General features: G+C 34.6%; 2 protein-coding genes across 2 annotated transcripts; one reads left to right on the top strand and one right to left on the bottom strand.

Annotated features, from left to right (window-relative positions):
• Positions 1-14: 14 nt before the first annotated feature.
• Positions 15-3,624, top strand: LOC133521513 (kallikrein-1-like). The gene is made up of 5 exons (XM_061856517.1): positions 15-214; positions 1,050-1,201; positions 1,950-2,116; positions 2,597-2,811; positions 3,227-3,624. Exons 1-5 carry the CDS (start codon positions 157-159, stop codon positions 3,619-3,621), a joined length of 987 nt encoding a protein of 328 aa, XP_061712501.1. The 5' UTR covers positions 15-156; the 3' UTR covers positions 3,622-3,624.
• LOC133521511 (uncharacterized) lies at positions 3,617-16,820 on the bottom strand. The gene is made up of 9 exons (XM_061856515.1): positions 16,400-16,820; positions 15,678-16,028; positions 12,458-12,671; positions 11,815-11,978; positions 8,853-9,004; positions 8,023-8,230; positions 6,782-6,982; positions 6,237-6,375; positions 3,617-4,297 (listed from the first exon to the last, which is right to left on the bottom strand). The coding sequence occupies exons 1-9, from the start codon at positions 16,521-16,523 to the stop codon at positions 4,066-4,068; spliced, it is 1,785 nt and encodes a 594-aa protein (XP_061712499.1). The 5' UTR covers positions 16,524-16,820; the 3' UTR covers positions 3,617-4,065.
• Positions 16,821-22,045: the final 5,225 nt, after the last annotated feature.

The following is a 22,045-nucleotide window of genomic DNA, read 5'->3' as shown; positions in this document are numbered from 1 at the left end:
AGGCAAGCATATATTTTTATTAAAAAAAACTGTTGTCCGCCACTGCTGTTAAATTGCCATGTTCACACTTGTAGATTTTTGCATACAAAATGGTTTATTGCTTGAGATATAAACACGATGTAATCCAATTGTGTGACAATAACCTTATTCTATACGATGAAGTCACACGTTAAATTGTTATTACTGCTGATGTTTTGCTGTTCTGGCTTTGGAGGTACGTAGGTATTGATATAATTTAATATGTATGCAATTTTAAAGAAATCCTGTTTAGCGCCCCTGTCTTAGATTTTATCTACGACCGGTCTGGCCTAGTGGGTAGTGACCCTGCCTATGAAGCCGATGGTCCCGGGTTCAAATCCTGGTAAGGGCATTTATTCGTGTGATGAGCATGGATATTTGTTCCTGAGTCATGGATGTTATCTATGTATTTAAGTATTTATAAATATGTATATATTATATATATCGTTGTCTAAGTACCCGCAACACAAGCCTTATTGAGCTTACCGTGGGACTTAGTCAATTTTTGTAATAATGTCCTATAATATTTATTTATTTATTATTTATTTATTTATCTAAGTTTGCAATTTCTAAGGAGTAATCGGCCAGCACGAACATAAACATCAAACTTCCTATGAAAATACACATATCATTACTAATACCATCAAGTGTTTCCGCAGATATAATTTAGATCTTTAAATATTTCTTGTCATATAATTTAGGCACTTTTGTGTGATAAGTTGTATTGTTCAACGAATTAATCAGCTCCTTATTTAGTATCTATTATTATTGCAAATACAATGAAAAATGTACAAATGATGGACTTAATGCCAAAAGCCATTCTCTACCAGTCCACCACTGCAGCAAACAGTGAATAATTAAATGTGAATTATATTAAATTATTTTTTGTCAATTCACATTGAACTTTTATTTATAAGTATTATAAATACTAAGGTAATCCGTAAAATGTACTCTGACACTGATATTATTTTTAATAATAAAGAAATTGTTCCAAATATCCCTTAATTATCTCTAAAATCCTTTTTTCTCAGCACACCCGCCAGTAAATCAAAAGCCAGGCAGTAAATTGATCGGTGGGCTCAGCACTAAACCTTCCAAGCACCCTTACCTAGTCTCCCTGCAGATAAGGTTATTCAGGATACGAGCTCATATATGCGGCGGGACATTAATTAGTGAAAACTGGGTATGAGGCACAGTATTCATTTTCAGAAAAACGTTTTTAGTTATTTTTTTTTAACGGAGTTTCGCTCAGGGGGCGATTTTTTTGAATTTTCGATGTGGTGTTCTTCCTTTAAAAACATCACTACTACTGGGCATTCAAATTATATTAATAGAATTGAATACGAGTAGTCAATACCACTAGATTCTCAATTTTTTGTCGCTCGTATTTCAAAAATAGCATTTTGGCCGTTGTCCACAGCTTTTCAAGTAACGGAACCGAGCACTGGAAATTTAAAATTCGATTTCATTTATCAAGCGAATTTTTTTTTTTTTTTTTAGTTATTTTAGTTCCAAAGTTGGAAATTACTAAATTTGTATTAATTTTTTTCATTCAAAGTACCACTCCACTTACCGGCGCACTTCGAATTTTTAAAAGACCTAAAAATTAAAGTACGTGTACATTTAAGTGAATTAGAGACGCTTATTATCTACATATGCTAACTCGGGCCATACGTACCTATATAATAAGCTTATAATAGGTAAAGTTTATTTACGTAGGTATATTCGTACAGTCAGTAAAACTGTTAGTACAAATATGTTTGCAGGGGTGCTAAGGTAATTGTTTTGCTGATTGTGCTCATAGGAATCCCTCTATCACTATCATGCCTAATATCGAGCCTTTTAAAGTTATACTTTGCTTATTATTTGTAAGGTTTTCTATTGCATGATACTTATCCTCCGTTGTTGAAGACTGCTCAGTAATGTTTTAGATTCTCACGGCTGGCCACTGCGTGACAGAGTCCTTCATAGTGAGGTGGCTTCCAATGGACGCCATAGCTGGATCGAATAATGCACATGAGATGCATAACATGGGCTTCGGTCCTGACGCGCAAATCGCCCCTGTAGATCGTCGTATATCGCATCCTGATTATTCTGGGTATCTCCTCTTCTTTTTAACGCTTTACTGAGTTGAAATATCACGAGATCGTTGAGGCTTAAAAATTGGTTTCTTAATCTAGGTATTTATCTACAAAGATATGTGAAGCACTTGTTTCTGGGAATAAGATTTCCATCTGACTTTTGATTCTTTTGAATTCGATGGCGTAAAAATATTTCATTGGGATTAGCTTAGATTAGTGATTAGCAGGAACATCTAGACTTTTAGTTACTTAGAACTTTTTAAGATACCAAAGAACTGTCAGCTGAGAAATAATTCACATCAACTGTCTGTGATCAATCACCATCAATATTAACCTATGGACCTGGCCAGTTAGTATATTTACATAACCATTCATCCATGATGAAGATTTAGATGATCTAGGTGTCAATTTTTTTTAAAGCTAATTAAAATGTTAAGATTACAATTACGGCTTCGTACATTTTTTATCGCTTTTTCCTTAACCATGTTTTTTAACAGTGGCATCGGACCAAACGATATAGCCGTTCTTCACACTAGCAACCCATTTAAGTTTACAAAGTTCATACAGCCAGCAATACTGCCTTTGCTTTCGAAGGCGACTTACGAATCTCCACTAATGTTGACTGGGTGGGGTATACTGAGAACCACCTTCTTCTTTCCGGACCTACCGAGATATCTACAAGAAGTCAATGCTACCTATATTCCCTATAAGGGTAAGTGAAAATGCTAATATATAGATTTTTGGTAAACATTATCAAGCTCAAAAATTCAAGTGTGGCTATTCCATGAATATTTTTAACATTTTAATCAGTACCTATTTTATTTATTCATTTTGATCGATTTACATATTTCCAAGCAGATTTGATTTGATTTGAGGTTTGATTTCAATTCTACAGGACGACAATTTCCCATATTCACAAGTCAACTTTGGATTGATTACATTATTTTGATTTTGTCCTAGCTGATTCACTATTCTCGCATAAATATGTTTTTCTCGCATACATTTACATGCTTTTACAGATGTAACAAAAAACATCCGAAAATGTTTTGTTTTCAAAAGTAGAACAAAAAATATACTACTATACTATTTCATGTTTTACTGCGACTATATTATTTTCGTTTCACCAGAATGCTACGAGGCCATTGAAGCGATAAAAGACAAAGGTGAAACAAATCCTCTAGACGAAAAGTCCAACATCTGTACGGGACCCATCACTGGCGGTGTGTCAGCGTGCAGTGGGGACTCCGGTGGACCGTTAATTCAATTCATAAACGAAAAGGACAACAGTATTGATGAAGATAAAGACAGTATTTTTGATGAAAATGACGACAAATATCCATTGATGCTTCCAAATCGTAAAGGAGAAGATAAGAAAATTAAGGAAGAAAATAATAATAAAATTATTCCCATAGTGGTTGGTGTAGTATCTTGGGGTTCAACACCGTGTGGTGATAAAGGTGCTCCAACAGTATACACTAAAGTAGATAACTTTTTAGATTTCATCAATAAACATGTCATATAGAGATACCCTCGTTTTATTTTATAAAATTAGTACAAAATAACTTACAAAATTATTCTACTTAAAAATAGAATCGAAAGCGCAGCTTATACTTACATAGTAGCAATTCAGACCTTGCGATTAATGAATCATACATACAATCCATGCACTTTTTAAAACATTATTCAATCTAATATTAGGTAAAGATTCTTCGTGTCCTTCAACATCATGAGTTATTATTAAATGCACACCGAAACCTGATTTAATACATAGGTTTGGTTAAACTTGACTCAGTAATTATACATCTTCTTAAAAACTTCATACCTATTCAAAAATGGCAAGATCAGCAGGTTTTGGTATATTTTGTGAAAACCTAATTCTAAGATTCTCGTATATACGCGAATTGAGATTCACTTTAAAAACACTTTCAAAATGTTCCTGTATTTTTAGTCAGTCTTATGAGTATTCTTAATTTAACAGTACATCTGGTGGCCTGTAGTCACCGCATTTTGGAAACGAGTCGAGGAGAGATTTTGGTAGGGACTCTGGGACGTTGACGACGAGTGCAGCGGGTAAGGCGAGGCTGCAAGACCGGCACTCGAGCAGCCAGCTGCCTCCTCTGTCTAGTTTTATCCGCACAATAGTGAAGCCCTTGTTTGGCACCATTACTGTGTCTTTTAGTGGAGGCGTCTGAATATTCCTGCAAAAATCATAAAAAAACATTAGGCTACTACTCTCTACTACTCTGCCCTCCTAAAACAAATAGCGCTATCTCAATAATAAATGATTTTTAAAATGGAATTCATAGCTATAGTGTTAAGAAGGACGAGTATAACTTATCAATGAATTTTCATTTGATATAGCGCTAGTCGGCATTAGTAGGGTAGTATTGTTATTGTCCAGGGACTTCTCATTTATCGTTTATACATATATATCGATACAATGTAGACCATAAGACCATAACATATTATAAAGAAGATTAAGAGTAGAGGTAAACAACAGGCGCTCTTATCGCTAAAGAGCGATCTCTTCCATCTAATCTTCCAAAATAACAATGCAAAAACCATTGTGAGGCAATAGATTACCGTCCGTCCTCAGTTAGTTATTAAGGCTTCTGTATTTTATTATTCTATTTTTCATGTATAACACAATTTAATGATCAATAACCTTCTATTTGTGTACGGATATATAACTTAAAATAATATTGACCTACCTAGTCCCAGATTGTATTCTGTACCTGATGTGTATGCATTTGTATACTTTCTGTCCTAAATTTCGCAGTGCATTAGTATATACTGTAATGCTGTGTAATTTTGTTGTTAAAATAAAATAAAATTAATAATAAAATAAAAATCTATAACTTTTGAATAGTTGAAAATGTGAAATAGAGATATGCAATAAAAACGATGAAAACTTAAAAGTTGATAATTCACGTTTAATTAAGTACATCAGTTCAGTATTTTATTTCTTCAATTTCTGTCTGTTTTAGTGCGAGCAAGTATTCCATTAGTTGATTTTTATGAAAGAAACTTAGTTTGTCATATTTTTTCTTGAATTGCTTCCTTTAGAGTCAAATATCTACTTATACTAATTACTTTTTAATATGTTGTGTTTCACATGATATCGATGTATGTATATCGGAAGTCATTAAACGAGAAGGCCCTATGACAGTTCAAAAATGTCATGATAATTCCGGCCTCTCTAATTTATATAAGATAAAATAGGGTAGGAGGAATATTGGGACCACAATAAAAAAAGATTTAAAGCGCGATTAGTAAAATTAAGACACCAATTGTTCCAGGTGAGTAAATAAGACAGTATTTTTCTTTTTACTTCCGCCTAGTTGGTCATGGGTCGAGGACACAGAGGAGTACACCTCTTTTCTGCACTAGAGCAGAAACATGTCACTTTCTGCGCACTTAATAGTACATTACGAAACAAGTGTGAAAAGTAAGGAAATTCGCAACGATAAATTAAAACACGACCGAAGGGAGTGTTTTAAATCGACACGAGTTGCGAATTACCTTTTCGCACGTTTATTGTACAACGTTTTACAGTACATATGGTCCTTTAAATTTTCGATATACCTATACGTGCGTATATCGAAAATTTAAAGGACCATACGTGCTCGTTACTGCTCTCGGGCGGTAAAGTAGTAACATATATACTTATTTGAAAGTACTTTTCGGTGCCGTGAAGTTAGGTAATAATTACAACTATGGTCCAAATTGTTAGTGCTCCTTATTGACAAGCACAGTTTAATTAAAATATTCGGACAACAATGACCTGACGTTATGTTTAGATCAATTTAGAACAAATTTAAGAGAATGTATAAACAAACCCAGGGATTTCGAGTGCGAGATTTTTTTACACTGGTTTTGACCAGTAAAGAAGTAAAAACTAAAAACAGAAAATAATATTTTATCATTTCTAAGCACATTTGAGACTTACTACTTATTTTTATTTCATAATTTGGTAACTATTTTACAGTAAACAAAGTTATGTATTCACGGATTTCATTCCCGCACCCAAAACCCCGGGTTATGGTTATTATAGAGTATTACAGACTACCCACTAGCCTACCATTTCCATAGAAAAATGTATTAATTAGGTGCTTAAACTTCAAACATAAACCTTACCTCTTAATTTTTCCATCGTTATCGAGCTGCTCGAATGTTTCCTTCGAAAATGGTTTTCCATCAGATCCCTGCATGGTAGCTACTATTTGCATACTGTATCCATGCATATGAAACGTATAAGAATCATTACTGCCAAAACCTGTAACCACAAACAAAAGATAATCGGTCAGATGTTTCTTTTTGCAAATTTTCTGATAGGTCAGCTAACTTAGTTTTTTCAATATGACATACGTTGATTTGTCAGGTTGTACATTACGGAATAAATCCGACTATTTTATTTTCGAGTGAAAGGTTTACACCGCATTATGAAACGGAAATATTAACAAGTAGAAAGTTTTACTCGATTAAGTTGAACATGAGAAATTATTACAACGTAAAGAGAGTCACAATATTTTCACCTAACGAGCAAGCGAATTAGGCTTTTAGTGTTACGTAAAGGTATCATTTATGCCAGAAAAGCTGTACGTCAACAGCTTGGTACAAAACCTTTAGCAACCATCTGAGTGGTAGATCTGACCAGAAGAACGCCAGAACATTGTACGTACCTTCATTCAACAACACTAGTTCCAGTAACTCTCCTTGCTGAGCATTAAGTGCTAGCAAGCACTGTGGATCCTTGCTCTGATCCTTCTCACCTACGGAGCATTTGATTTCCTTCTTGATATCGTTTGGTCTCATTAACAAAGGCACATTAGGATAGAGGAAACTCTTGTGGTTTATTTGTACTACACCCTTGTCTGCGAGCGCTGAAACCGTTAACAACTATTTAAAAGATTCTGCGTGACTGAAACCAAATAATCAAATATAGGTAGACAATACGTAAGCGGCTCGCCCTACGTAGGTATACTTTTAAGCATTGGCATACATCAAGAAAAAATACTACACCTTTGATAGCGTCAGGCCACCCATTTTGCTTTTCAATACGTTTTGTAATACACAGACCTTAAGTTTTTACAACTAAATAAAAGAAGAACAATGGAACTACGATACGCTGGTTGCTAAGGATACTTAAATTTTTTGTGTTCAACCTTAGTGCTGTGTAGTGTGTAGTCAAGAGAAAATGTGTCGAAGTATAGTGAAAAGTCCCACGTTGTCGCTTACCATAAGGACGAGATTTGCTTGTAGTTGTATCTTCATATGAATAACCTGTCTAAGCGTCCTTATGGCAAGCGGCAAACTGGGATTTTTTGCTTGGAAACGACACAATTAAGGAATTTTCTCACCAAAACGTAATAGATACTGATTACACTTACAACTAGGCCACAACTAAGCTACAACTAGGTCACCTGCCACCGTCCTAAACAAAATATAATTTATATTCTTATCCTTTCACACGCGTATATAATTCACAAATGTTAGATCACCGGCTATTAAAGTTGGCGGACAAAAATTGAAAAGTTTATACTCCAAAAATGTAAAGATTAGCTTTGACAAGCGTTGACACGTGAGGATTAATAACAATGCTACCTATGAATACAATCGCCACAGGCAGAACTTTTGCAAAAGTGTCCAGCTTTCAGCTATAAATAATAGTTCCAAATCTTTTTAAAGTAGCGCTAGAGTAATTAAAAATAATAGGCGATATTGACGGAGTGAAATGCGATATCTATGATTTTAATTTTTCTTTCGGTTATTCTAGGAATTGTAGCGCCACCCATTTAAGGTTTTTTGAAGGATATTTTTCGGTACTTGGAGATTATATTCCTTACCTCTAACCTTCCATAATGCTACCATTAGTCAGTCTTGTAACCGACATGTCAAAAGCAACAGTATATTGTGCACTTACATAACGAGGCTGGGAAAAACGGTTTCTTTGGTATTGCGTCACTGATGTATCGGTAGTCATTGTCGGTGTCTTTGAACTGCAATACGTGACGGTCAATGCTTAAAATGAGTGATCTATCAACTATGTTGTGGGGCACATCTTGAATTGATTCTAGTGTTTGGCCGTAAATTTGAGTACCGGAATCCGTGTCCTTGGCAAATGTCTCCTTCTGAAAACACAGTAATGTTGAAATATTTCACTTGTCCAAACTGCTTGACAGTTTATTGGCGAAATACAAAACTCTTGACTTAAAACTACCTCTTATGTCTATTACATTAAAGTTTCATTTGGATAATTTACTCGACTTCCCAGGGTTTAATATTTACTGTTTGTACTTTTATCTTTAGCTATTTTCTTCCTGAAAGGTACCCGTATTTTTTTTTACTTAACTTTTAAACGACACTCGTCTTCTGACGTTTATTTATTGAAAATGCGAGTTAATAAGGTACTTCCTCGTCCGTATAGTAATTGATCGAATTCGATTCTACAATTAATACATACTTTTTAGGAGATTTTAATCTAAGAAAACAGTTGATAAAGATTCTAATCTTTTGTATGATTTGGGCTACTAAAACCATGGGAAGGAAAAAGGTAAGCGAAAAATCTGGTCAGGATTCTAATCAAACACAAACGAAAGCAATATTAGAAATCAATCGAGCCACCGAAGACGCGCAGCGTATTCTCACCTTAAATAGCATTTTCTTATACAAGCAAACTCAGGAATCTTGCGTGTATAATTGAGTCATATTTAAAATTAAACCCCTCTGACATAGTTACTACAGTAAGCATACCTTTCCATCGTGTAACATAGCAGTATAATTGAATCCCTGGTGCAGCAGCATGGCACTGGCGCTCAGGTTGCCGCAGGCGCCGTCGCCGCGCACACGCATCCAGTTGCCACCCATCTTCTCGCTCGCTCGCACAACGACATCCATACGCTCTCCTGAAATTTATTTAGATGTCAATTATAAATCGGTATTCTCTAAAAAATATTTGAAAACTTGGAGAATGCTGATTATTCTAGATCTTACAAACAAAGAGATCTGGAAGAGAGATAACCCAAAGATTTGGGTACAGGTGTACCAACAAATAAGTCATGACTTAAGATCGGATAAAGTAGTTTAATTTCATTTGATTGTTACATAATAAGTAAATCGGATTGGTAAAAGAAAAAAAGAATTGGTGTCAAAAGTAGTAAATACTACTTTGTAAAAAAGCAGCGTGTAGTTATAAATATTGAAACAGGTAAAGTAATAATGCTTCAATTAAAACAATACCCATAAACTAAGTGGTTTATGATTGTTGGGATTGTCGTTATGCATGAAAGTTTCCGATAGGAAGTTCGTGTAGTTCACCATTATTTCTGGCTATTTTAAATCACGCAACTATATCTAACCTAACGCAATACAAGTAATAGCACATGTAACTGACGTAATAGTATCATCAAACCTTTACTAAATTACAAACGATGTAATATATACCGCAAAAAATAGCGGGAAATCATTGAAAGTGAAACGAAAACAAACGGAACCAGTTTCACGTTGACCTTAACTCTTGAATGAATCAAAGTAACGCAGACGGGACACCTTTCTCCTCTCACTGGACGCTAGTGAAAACCGACAACCTCAGACTAATCAACTTTCTCCCTATCTACGGAGAATAAATTATACTGCATCATAGAGAAATACATTATACTTAATGCAGTATTTAGAGTTATAAAACCACGATTATAAACTTTGCAAAGCGTTCAGAGTTTATGTTTACACGCTTTTACTTACCTACACTCCGTATATTAATTTGATGGGTGCACTACATTTTTTTATAATTACTTTTTATATATTATAGTTTGATATGTCGTATTTTGAATGACGTACTATAATCAAGGTATACATAATGTAATTCTTCGTATAAAAGTTATAGTCAGTACATTATATTTACGTAAGTTATAATTATTACATACTCTAAAACATATTTGTTCTAACTAGCGACATTTTCTCATTATATGTAGATCTCAATAGAAATAAAAGGCTCCCATAAAAGTGGTTAAGGTTAGGTTAAAACGATGATCCCACACAAACGTATATCTAGAAAAAGTAGGTTAGGAGTTTTGTGGGGTTAGGTTAGGTGAGAACTGACACCCCGTATAAAAAAATGTTTTAATTCTATAGAGTATTACGTTATATTAAAATATATCACAAAAGCCATTATACAATATGTCTTTATACCCGTTAAAAATATACAAAAATAGGTATATATATTAATTACTGTTTATATTTAATCATAATATAACAAAATCAACGTATAAATAATTACATTATAACAAGTAATATATGAAATGGCATTATGGCAAGTGTCAAACATTACATACCCTAATTTGATGACGTCTAAAAATATATATATATTAAAAATGTGTAAGTATAATTCGGAAAATTTACCTCGGTCAAAATGGTTAATTATACCTAATTATTATATTTTTATCGTAACAGATGCCTAATACTGATGAACGTTTTTTACTCTTCCGGTGATTATGATTAGTGACATACTCCATGATAAGTTTGTTAACCCATAATTATTCTTTTACATGTTTTGAAATTATTGAATCAAGCTACCGCACGGAATTAAGTTTCTAAAAAAATACAAGTAGAAATATGACATCATCGTTAATGTATACCGAAACAGTAACGCATTTTCTAACTTTCACCAGTGTGTACTGTACAGCTACCACCAGTTTGACATTGACATAATTCGCTAGCATGAGCGTATCTTACTTTCTATACATCTCGCTCATACTGACATATTAGTGCGAGCGAGATGTATAGAAAGTAACGCTCACGCGGTAGCCCTAAGATGTTAGGTGTTGCTATGGACGGTAGAGACAATCTGGAGGACAATATCTTATGGCAGAACTGTTGCAAAAGTGACCAGCTTTCAGCTTTAAATAATAGCTCCTAATCCCTTCGATAGCGTCAGGTAAGCTCCCATACCCATGTTACCCATGTATTAAATAAATTACATGAACCATAGACGTATAATAATATAGAGATGAAATGGAGGGGGGGCAACAAATAACCCGACCAAATTACGTAGCTTGTTTTTGGTATGTTGCTAGGAATGTTAAAACGTGTTTTTAATTTTGTCGCATTGCTTATATTCTGCCCCTCATGCGCGCACGTATAGTATAGCACATCTATATAAAATACTATGACCTTTAACAGAAAAGTAATGAATAGTGAATAAATTTTTCACCTTACGCCCATGTGGCTTGGCTCGTCTTGGCTTCAGTCTACTGGTCTTCAGATACTTAAGTTTACTTTAAAACCTTCTAGCATTACCCGTAACATATTCATAGATATTGCACTAAAAGACTTAAATTAGAAAAGTTCCCAACAAGTTTGCTTTCAAAAAACCTGTGCGTGATTTATTTGCTGGCAGTTTAAAGATCAATTAAGTATCAGTCTCACGAATCGGTTATGTTTATTATGTGTATATATATATATATTTATGTAATGTGTGTATGTGTCTTTATGTATTTAAGAAGTTTATAATTAATTTATGTGTATTAGGACTCTAATTCTTTCAATAACAATTTCTTTTAGTTTTAAACGCACCGCCACCAATCTTTTCTGCTTTGCCCTAAGGTTGACTGGTAGAGAATGCCTCATGAATGGCATTAAGTTCGCCTTTTGTACATATTTTTCTTTTGTGCAATAAAGTTTTAAATAAATAAATAAATAAATAAAAGTTAAGTAATACCTGGATATAGCTGGACTCGGCTGGTCGATACAGGCTTGACTGGCTTGCCGTCGGTGGCTATGACGACCATCTCATGCCTGTCGACTGTGACCACCACTGGGCACTCGATCGCTATCGCGTTGATGAGTCGCAGTCTATACGCATAACTTGGCAGCACAAATATCCTGAAATAACGAACAACAAATTGTACAATATAACAACTCCAAGGATTTTCCAAAACTTAACTGTTTGCTAGTGTGGCAGTTTTCAAAACGCCTCGAATAAATTTATAAACCTTTTGAAATAATAGATTCAGTTAATCGAATAATAATTTGTTGTCAAATTAACAGAAATAACAACAAAACAAAACAACCATAAAAAAAGTTATCATTGAATTCTCATTTAAGAAGAGGTCATTGGCGAAATCAAATAATTGAGATCAATTACTACGTATAACTTCCGCTCGTATACGTAGTCAAATTATCAAGCCATTGAAAACGACCACCTTCACTTCACGCTATGTAATCACATAACTGTTTAATTACCCAAACGTACTACTAACAAGAAAACTCACAGTACGTTCTCCAATTACAGACATACTAACGACAAAATTAAAGATAAATGAAACTTCTAATTTAAGATTTCTCGCTGGTAAAATGCTTACTTAAAATCTTCCTCTAGACCATTAACCAGCAACGAACTCGGCTTCAACTGACTAGAATCCTCCAAGTTGGCGGTCATAAGCTCTGGGAATTTGGCTGCCACGATTAGGGTATTCTCCTGGCTTCTGTCGAAGTCATATAAGGAGGAGTGAGCCTCCAGAGGCTGCGGCTGGTTCACTATCAACGCGCCATACACACCATCGCTTTGATGATGCACTGGAATTGAGCATATAAATAAAGTAAGTAAATTATACAAATCGAGTCCCAAAGTAAAATTTAAAAGACCTTTGATCACAGACGGTATTATATATTTATAAATTCACCGGTTTTTGAACTCAGGACTATCATCTTTTAGGCAGGCTCACTATAGTTACTATAAAACCTTTCTAGCTCAAACCGGTCGTCAAAATCGAATATATTTATATATTTAATTTAATATTATTCTCATTATCAATTTTATGAATTACTGCATATTATCAGGACATAACACTGCGAATCTGATTTTTTAACAACGAAACATGTTCAAATCCTAAATGGAAACGCGTTTGCAAAATAACAGCTGGCAATGAAAAGATGTCATTATGCAGTACTGCAAAATTTCTTAATAGTTGCTGTGCAGTGAAAATTTTAACCGCTGCAATGCAACGCAAATGACAAAATAAACGCTCTCATTGCTAAAGATTCAAAACAAAAAGACAAAATAGATCACGAAGGTCTACGTCAATGAACCGTCGGCTTGCTAAACAGTTCCCCCTTATTCATAAACGTGTACTAAAGTTACGATGCCGCTAATAATCGTTTGTCCCTTTCCGACGTATTTGTATGATGGAAAGGGACAAACGATTATTAGCCGCTTCGTAACTTTAGTACACGTTTATGAATAAGGGAGTTAATATTAAGAGGCAAGTATACCACGTGGTCGTCTATACAAAAAGAGAAAACTTCTAAATATTATCCATTCTCCATGATTTTTTAGTATGTTATTAACACAAAAAAAAATTAGGTTTATACGTTTTCCTTTTTTTCAAAATTTGAACCTATAACCTATAACCCTAGAATATATTATGCTGAGGCGACCGACATTAAAAAAAATGATTTGTTAAGATTTAGTTAGTGGAAAACGTTTTCTCCCGAAATGGAATTTCATAGAAAAAGTATCATTATTTCGCTAGGATCGCAAAGCTATTCTTCCCTCTTAACTTTTAGCACGATTTTAGGGTTCCTTAGGTAGTAAGTCTGCCTATATCTTCTTAACTTCCTGCCTGCCCTCGGCTTAACATAATCTGCTATTTAACAGGTAACAGGTATCGAGGGTACAGAACTTCAAAAAAATAGGGTATAGGTGGGTGCTATGCCTATAAATTATAGATAGTGTTGTTGTAAAATCTACCGGGCCCTTGAAAATATTTTTCAAATTCGGAAACCACTTGCAGAATAAGTGTTTTTTTTATAATGATATTCTCCCTCTTCCTTAATCTGCCTAGTCTAATCTAAAATAAATAGATTAAGCTAATTTAAAACAAGTACTGATTACATTTTTCTAAAAAAAAACATTTCTATTATATTTTTGGTCTGCTAAAATTTGGAATTGTTAACCTTAAAAAAATGAACGAGTTTAGAATTAATTAGCTTTTTATGAGTACAGAAAGTAAAAATCCGGTTATTGTTTGAGCTACAGAATCCTGCACTAAGCGAAGTCTATATTTATTGTAGGTATTTCCGATGAATACTGGTGAACGCTTTTGAAATAGCCTTGAAAATTAAGAGTTATTTTATTTGTTCCAATAGTAATTCGTAACAACGATAAACCATATGTATATAATAGCTGTGTAATGTATGTTTTTACTAGTGAAAAATTAGTCGTAGAATTTAAGTACTAAATATTACATTATTTGAAAACAAATCTATTAGTTCACTTCACTGTCTACCTATCTTTAAACATTTTTTTGTCTGAGGCTGTATAGTTACCGAATGTGTGCGATAAAGAGTATTCTATCTATGAGCCTTACAAACCTTGGCCATTGACACTTCCCATTTTCCCTTTATTCCTAACTTCTTCATTAAATGTAAAGACTTTTGGTTTATTTTTGTGTTCGCTCACCTCAGACAGCTTTCCTTTCTATTCAACGCCTCGACAGCGCAACGCAACATAGTATGCCTTTTATCTCGGATCTAATGCAATATAATTGATATAAATCACCTCGCACCAAGCAGCAACAATTTGCTCGTCTGAGATTTAGAAAAACTTGAACTGAAAATTCACTTTCACCAAGTATGAAATCACTCAACCAAAAATAGATTAGGTGCTCTGTGATATTTTGCAGATTAATACGTCGTATAAACTAAAATGGAACCTTGTTTAATCGAATCTATGGAAGTACCTACAGTATTTACGTCATTATCTTAAAGCAAGACATTTTGACTCTACGGTATAGGTATATATCTTTGAAGGGGTTTTTAATTTTTTTGAAACGCACAATTTCCCTGTTCTTTGATAAAACCGCCTTTAGGCGAATTCGAACTTACACTGATATTAGAATGATATCTGAATGATGTCAGTTAATTATAGTGCGTTTCGCTCGCGCCTGAAACTAATGATATTATTTAAATGTAATTCTAATGTCAGTGTACGTTCTAATTGGCCTGCTTACTTATTATTTGTATCAGTTTTTTATTCTTTGGGGTGTGTAATACGAATTATAGTTTTTTTTTACCTGTGGTAGGTATAAATTCTCGGTATCTTATGGTTAGCGGCTACCAAGTTACCAAGTACCATAACACACAAGTAGCCCATTAAAAGCATTACAAATAAGGGGCGGTGCCTTGCATTAAATAAGGGAAAGGTCAGCTGGATTTTTACGAGTATACTTTAATACATAGTAACAAAACGCTCTTATTAAATTCAAGTTATTCACCTCGGAAGCCCACCGTCATTGTCAAATACTTAAAATAATTTTCCTTATTAAACACTTACATATGTTACAGCAAAAGTTACTGAGGCAAGTTTTGAGCAGACTAAATTTGTATCAAAATAAGTTCTATGTGGTCTACATCTATAGACCTTAAAGATACAGCAGCCCAAAGTTTCTTCAGTTAGGTATTTGATTTTTTTCAATGTCAGTATAATCAAAGAGTGTGAATGCAGTGTTTGATTTGTTCAACAAATTACAGACCAGAATAATTACCGTCTAGGTAAGACAGATGAGTGCGAAAATAAATTACCTGAGTCCGCATGATAGAAGAAAGTTCCCGGAGAAGATGCTCTAAACGCATACTTGTAGGAGGATCCATAGCTAATAGGACATTGTGTAACCATCGGTACTCCGTCCATGTACGGCGTTCCCTTTTGCTCCACACCGTGCCAATGTATCGCCATATCTTGCCCAACCACCTTATTCTTCACTTCAACTACTACAATATCATTAGCGCAAACATGAATAGGAGGTCCCGGAGTCATCCCGTTCACAGTAAGCGCTGGTCTTCCATCTTCCAGGATCGTTGGCTCTATTTTAAATTCGTAATGACACCTGCGTGGTTTCACGTTGAATTTGCAAGGCCGATAGCATGATTTGTCTGCAATGAAAATGTAGAGTGTAAACACAGGCGAGTAACCTTGTGAGGTAAGTATGTAGTCTTGACCTTCGTCCATCTTTGCCCAAGCTTAGTTGTTTAGAAATGCTAGATTGATTTTTTGCAATTGAATCATTTTTTTTTGGAAGTATAGTTTTTAGTCAGCCTAAGAAGATATTCACTCAATAAAAATCTTTAAAACAGAGTAAATTTCATCGAAAACCTAACTCGAAAACTTTCGGGTGAACTCCCAAACTAACTTATTCATTCAATATGTTTCCAATACTTATACTACTTAACAAACAGCTAGGTATTTATTTTATAATACTTTCTAAAAGTTTACTGTAAGACATTTGTTATTAACCAAACTTTACCTGCATTCTTCGTTGTATCCTCGAACAATATATTAGTGCTCATAGGCACCAAACTGTCCAAAGACGCTTTCCCATTGTTGCTAATGTTACCAATAACAAACAAGATGCAGACGATTAACTTCATTTTGATGAAAACTTGTCAGAAGGCACCGTGGTTCTATAACATTGCGACACGGCGCAACGCGAGCTCGGCCGGCGGGCGACTGAACGCTAGAGTCTCGTGGTGGTCGGTGCATAAAGCCTCCAGTTGCATAAATGTGGTTCCGTTCTAAACATAATTAACAAAATACGTGGTACCTAGGTGAATTGTATGTTTAAAATCATGTAGAGAATAGTAATGATAACCATGCTTGAAAATAATTTAGTCATGTGGTAATCAAAGAGTTCATTAATAGTAGAAGTGTTAAGACCAGTGTTAAAACTAAGAGACATTCATGCGTGCATGTAATGTAAGAGACTTTTTACAGCTTAAATACCTAGTTGTCGCTTTATGGGCCCATTATGAATGAGGTAATTTTGGTTGTCAAAAGTTGACAATTGACAATTCAGTCGCCATTAATCATAAATATTATGGCGCCATCTAGTTCGGCTGCCAATCTCAGAAAACGTTTTCTAAGAGACTACAATTTTTCTTAACACTGAAAAAACTGAAAATATATTATACATACATTGGTATGATACATAGATAAATGTATTTTTTAATAAAAATACTATGCATAATACGCGTTGCAAATATTTTGCTTAATCGTGATAATCGTAAGCGGCTAGGGCGGTGTATTTAGTACTTAGCTCGTTAAAAACGTAACGTACAGGCTATATTATATTTTTCCATCTCACATATGTAAAATTTTGTTTTCTGGCATACCTACTCGTAAAAACTATCTAAGACAAATCCTGAAATTTAATTACGTCCCAAGTGAACTAGAACTTGGCACCCATACAGATCTCAATGCTTTTGCCGGCGAAGTCAACAACAACGCATGATAATATTGAACTTGCTCAAAAGTGGCTCCAAATGGTTCGTGTAGCGGCCGCTGCGTTGCCAGTTCTCTTCTTTTCACCTTAGCTTGACATGCTGCCGTGTTTAAACTCTCACTATCAGTGGTATTTGTCAGATACGCGTCAGTCTGACTGTTAAGTTTTTTTAAGTCAAAAATGTATTGAGAGCTTATATATTCCGTCGATGGCAACGTCCATCCGGTTATTTGTTAGTGTACAGTGTGTATTTTTGATACGACCACATAATCAAAGGGTAGTTAGTTTAAGATTTAATGAACACACTTTCATAAGTTTTATAAATTAGACGACTTCTATTTCATATAAAATAATTCAGCAAGCAATGTATCACTACTTGACTCAAAACATCGCATTTGATGACGCGACTTTGTGGTAATGATGTACGAAATACATTGCCCCTCGAAAAAAAATCAAAAAAGAATTATGCATAAAAAAGAATTATGCAGTTAAGACTAAATTGAAAAAAACTTTCAGAATCGTTTTATAACACTAAATGCTACGTCTTGTTTAAGTTTGCGGTTAGGTATATCAAAAATATACAATGAATATATAATATTCATAAGTACTCTATGGATAATTCGAAAGGTATAACAAACTATCTTGTTAACTAAGTATAACTGCATATAGCCTAGACCACTAGCGGGAAGTATTACTTTCCCATCTAAATTACGTAATTTGCATGTATCGACAATGTGCAGAAGATTAGTTTTCTTCCTGTTACCTGTAAGTTAGATAATGCAAAGTTATGAACTCACAGGAAATAATTGCTGATCAAATGCTAACTGCTAGCTAAGATACTTACTAGTTCCTTAGTGATTACACCTTGTGGCCTTCCATATAATTTGCTTCGTTAAGAAACTTCTTCTATATACATAGTAAAATTCTGTTAGGGAGGTGTCGGTCCGGCTGATAGGCGTCTCAAGCGATCATTGGGTGGGCGCGGGCGCTTTTTTTGCCCAGAGGCTAGATCTGGCGGTGCAGAGGGCTAACGCCGTTAGCGTTCTTGTGACCATGCTGGAAAGGGGTGCTTTAGAAAAAGTTTTTTCACTACATTTAGTTTTTAGCTTTAGGTTTTCTTTTGTTTAAGCATATGTTTAAATTAACTTTAATTTCATTGTAATGTATGTGTTTTTGGGAAATAAATAAGTTTTATTTTATTTTATGGAGGATAGGCAGGCGTTTGACCACGATCACCTGATGGTAAGTGATGATGCGATCTACGGTGGAGCACGCTTACCTATGAGATACCTATTTACTCTAGCCTTGAAGAGAATCAGATTGTACTCATGCGGAAACACAGACTCGGGCAGGGCATTCCAGTCCTTGGCAGTTCGCATAAGGAATGTTGAAGTATTTTGACGAAAGATAATTTTTGATATAAGCTTTTATTGCTGACTGTACTTTTCTTTCCACAGGCAGCTAATACTCATCGAGACAATTCTAACAACCCTTGACTCAATTAGTTTCCGTTGTTTTACCGCAGAGTTCCCATGGCCACCTCCTGTCTCCGTCATCAGATCAGCTCCATATTGCATTGTCATCCAATTCACATATGTATGAAAAATTTCAGCTCAATCGGAAAACGGGAAGTGGGTCTTTAGCTTCCAAGATTTGTCCCATACTGACAGGGCATCAACATGGTTCTTATGTTGACCTTATTCCAAAGAGAATAAGTTTCTCACTGTTCCATACATTTTTATATTAGAGGTTGGCATGTTGGCCATGCACATGCATTTCTAGATGCCCCAAGTCAAAGAATAGCAACTCGTCTTGAAAACAGACTAGCCCTTACAAAATGAAACTTAATAATGCACAGAAACAATTTTTATATTTAATAATCCACATGTTAAATTTATAAGACCATATAATAAAATCCCTGAAAGTATAAAAGCCGTGGGAAAAACTCCATATATTTAAACGTAAATTAACGAACTTGTTTACAGGGAAAGACTATTATATGACTTTTTAAATGATGATAACTTGACATGACATAAGATCTAGATGTAAATGAATATAAGTATAATGTAAGTGAAATACTTGTAAAAATATAAATAATAAATATGACATAATGTATAAAATTAGGACTAGATATGGGTTTATAAAAAATATATACATGCATAATAAATACCAAATAAGAATATTAAAAGATTGAGATTGTTGTTGTTGTCCTAAGACACCCCAGAGGTGCAAAGGGCCTTCACAAGCTCGCGCCACGCCTTTCTATCTTCAGCTCGCCTTCAGGCCTTGCTCCAGCTCAACCCGACCGCTCTTAGCTCTCCTAGGACGGACCGTTGCCAGGAGTGTACAGGGCGCCCGGAGCCACGGCTTCCGTCCGGCGGTTTCCAAGCGAAAGCTATGGTAGCGTTATTCATAATACCTAGAACTTTTAAAAATATTTTTCTATATTTCATATGAATTTTGTTAAAATTGAATATTATTAAAGTTAAGTTTGTTCAGGCTCGCTCGCTTGATTTAGGACCGAGAACTCCGAGAACTCCTGAGTTCTACGAACAATAGAGCAAGAGCTATCGTTTGAAACCAAAAATATGTCTGTGCCTTGTTAAATTACATCAGCATAACACGTGTGAAGTTAGCATATCATTGTATTAAAAATAATTAATAATTTTAATGAATGGTCTCAGAGATGTCTTTTTTGTGTCAGGAACTCTTTGTTATCACGTGACAAGGCAATACAAATTTTTTCATTCCATTTGTAAATAAATGCTAGAGTGTGAAGTTAGCATATCAGTTGGTAAAAATCCATAGTATTGGTTTTTATGATAAAAACGCCAGAACTATTGATATAAAGTATCAGGAACTCTAGAACTATGGTGCATGCTAATAGAACTCCAATAAAAACGTGATCTGCTAGACTTTGATATGCCAACTTCACAGACATGTTATTCATTTCCCCTCTTCGAATAGTATGTCCTATCCATCTCCATTTCCGTGTCGCGATTTCTTCGTCAATGGGTGTCTGCCGGCATACATATACTCCATAGGTCTTCATTTCGAATGCTTTTGGCCAGAAAACGATTGAGATTATTATAAAGCAAATATTTATGACATTGCAATGCCATAAATATTATAGCCCATATGACTCTGGATGTACTTAGATATTAAGATCTGTTACATTCTGAATTATTGTTGCAATAAATAAACGACTTAATAACTAAATGACAAGTTAAATAAAAGCTTGTAAAAATAAAAAAGGCTTATAAAATGTTGCTTTATTTTATTTTGCCACGTACGACAGATTAAATTGATATCAACAGTGTGAATCGCAATTTTTTAATAAGGATGGAAAAATAAACTATTTTAGGAGTATGTGGGATATTTTTAGATGAAATTACTACAAATGTCTACTACTACAAATTCTAAAGTATTCATCAAAAACTAAAATAAATAAATAAATATTTGAGGACAATCTTACACAGCCCCAAACTAAGCAAAGCTATGGGTACTAGGCGAAGATATACATACTTATATAGATAAATACATAGAAAACACCTATAACTCAGGAACAAATATTCGTTCTCATCACACAAATCAACGCCCTTACCAGGCTTTGAACCCGGGACGATCGGCTTCATAGGCAGGGCCACTACCAGACACTGGGGCAGAACGAACAGTCGTCGAAAAAGGAAACTCTATTATTAAAATTATGTTCTTGTGTCGCAATTCGTTCCGCACTTCAAAACACACGCAAAGACTGTATTTATGTTAAGGTTACCGTGAAACGTACGTTGCGAAACCGGAGACATTAACATTTTCAGTAATATAAGTGTACTTTTTTAAGGCACCACCAAAGATAATTTGAAATAAAGGTGGATTGTCAAAGTAAACTTTGTAGCCACAGTAAGGTATGGCGGCATCTTTTCGAGCGATGGCGCCAAACCTTTGGCCTATGGCGCCAGTTTTTGATATTTAACAAATTTAACACATATCAGTGAAAGAATAAGGACCAAAGTCAAATGGCGTTCTAATCATGTGTCGATATATGGCAGTAAATTTACTGTGGCTACAAAGTTTACTTTAACAATCCACCTCTATTCCAAATTCTCTTGGGCACCACTGACAAGCAGTCATCGGCGATGACTCATCGCTGTGGTGACTGGTACGTCATATTGTGCTTAATTCATTTATATCAAATCCTCTCTCTTACCTATTTATTACTAACTATTATCCACTTTGTTGGCGTGGATTTTCATATTGTTGTTTTAATTGTACATGAATTCTGAAAAAAAATCCCTTCCCTTACTGAAAAAAATATGAACTGTGAAATGAAATGTTTAACCCCCTTGTAACACCCTTGTGAGATAGATTTTCTAGGCAGACGCAGTTAAAGTTAGTATAATTGTATTACAAAAGTTAATATAATTTTTAAACAACGTGTGATCTGAAAACAGCGCTACATTTTTTTTGATCTGAAAACTCCGCTTTCTGAACCAATAAAAACAAGATAAAATATTTTTCAGGTTGGCTCCCCTTCATGAAAAGTGGGGATTAAGAATTTTTTTATTAGTGTGAAGTGTCGTTGGATAGGTCTTTCAAAACAAATATAGGTCTTCAAGAACCATTTCTTGATGAACATAATATTTTCGGAAATAATTGCTCTTAAAGAAAATT

The sequence above is a fragment of the Cydia pomonella genome, chromosome 9, assembly GCF_033807575.1.
Source record: "Cydia pomonella isolate Wapato2018A chromosome 9, ilCydPomo1, whole genome shotgun sequence".
Classification (NCBI taxonomy): domain Eukaryota; kingdom Metazoa; phylum Arthropoda; class Insecta; order Lepidoptera; family Tortricidae; genus Cydia; species Cydia pomonella.
Note: the sequence above shows the minus strand (reverse complement) of the source record. Positions and strands in the feature narration are given on the sequence as shown.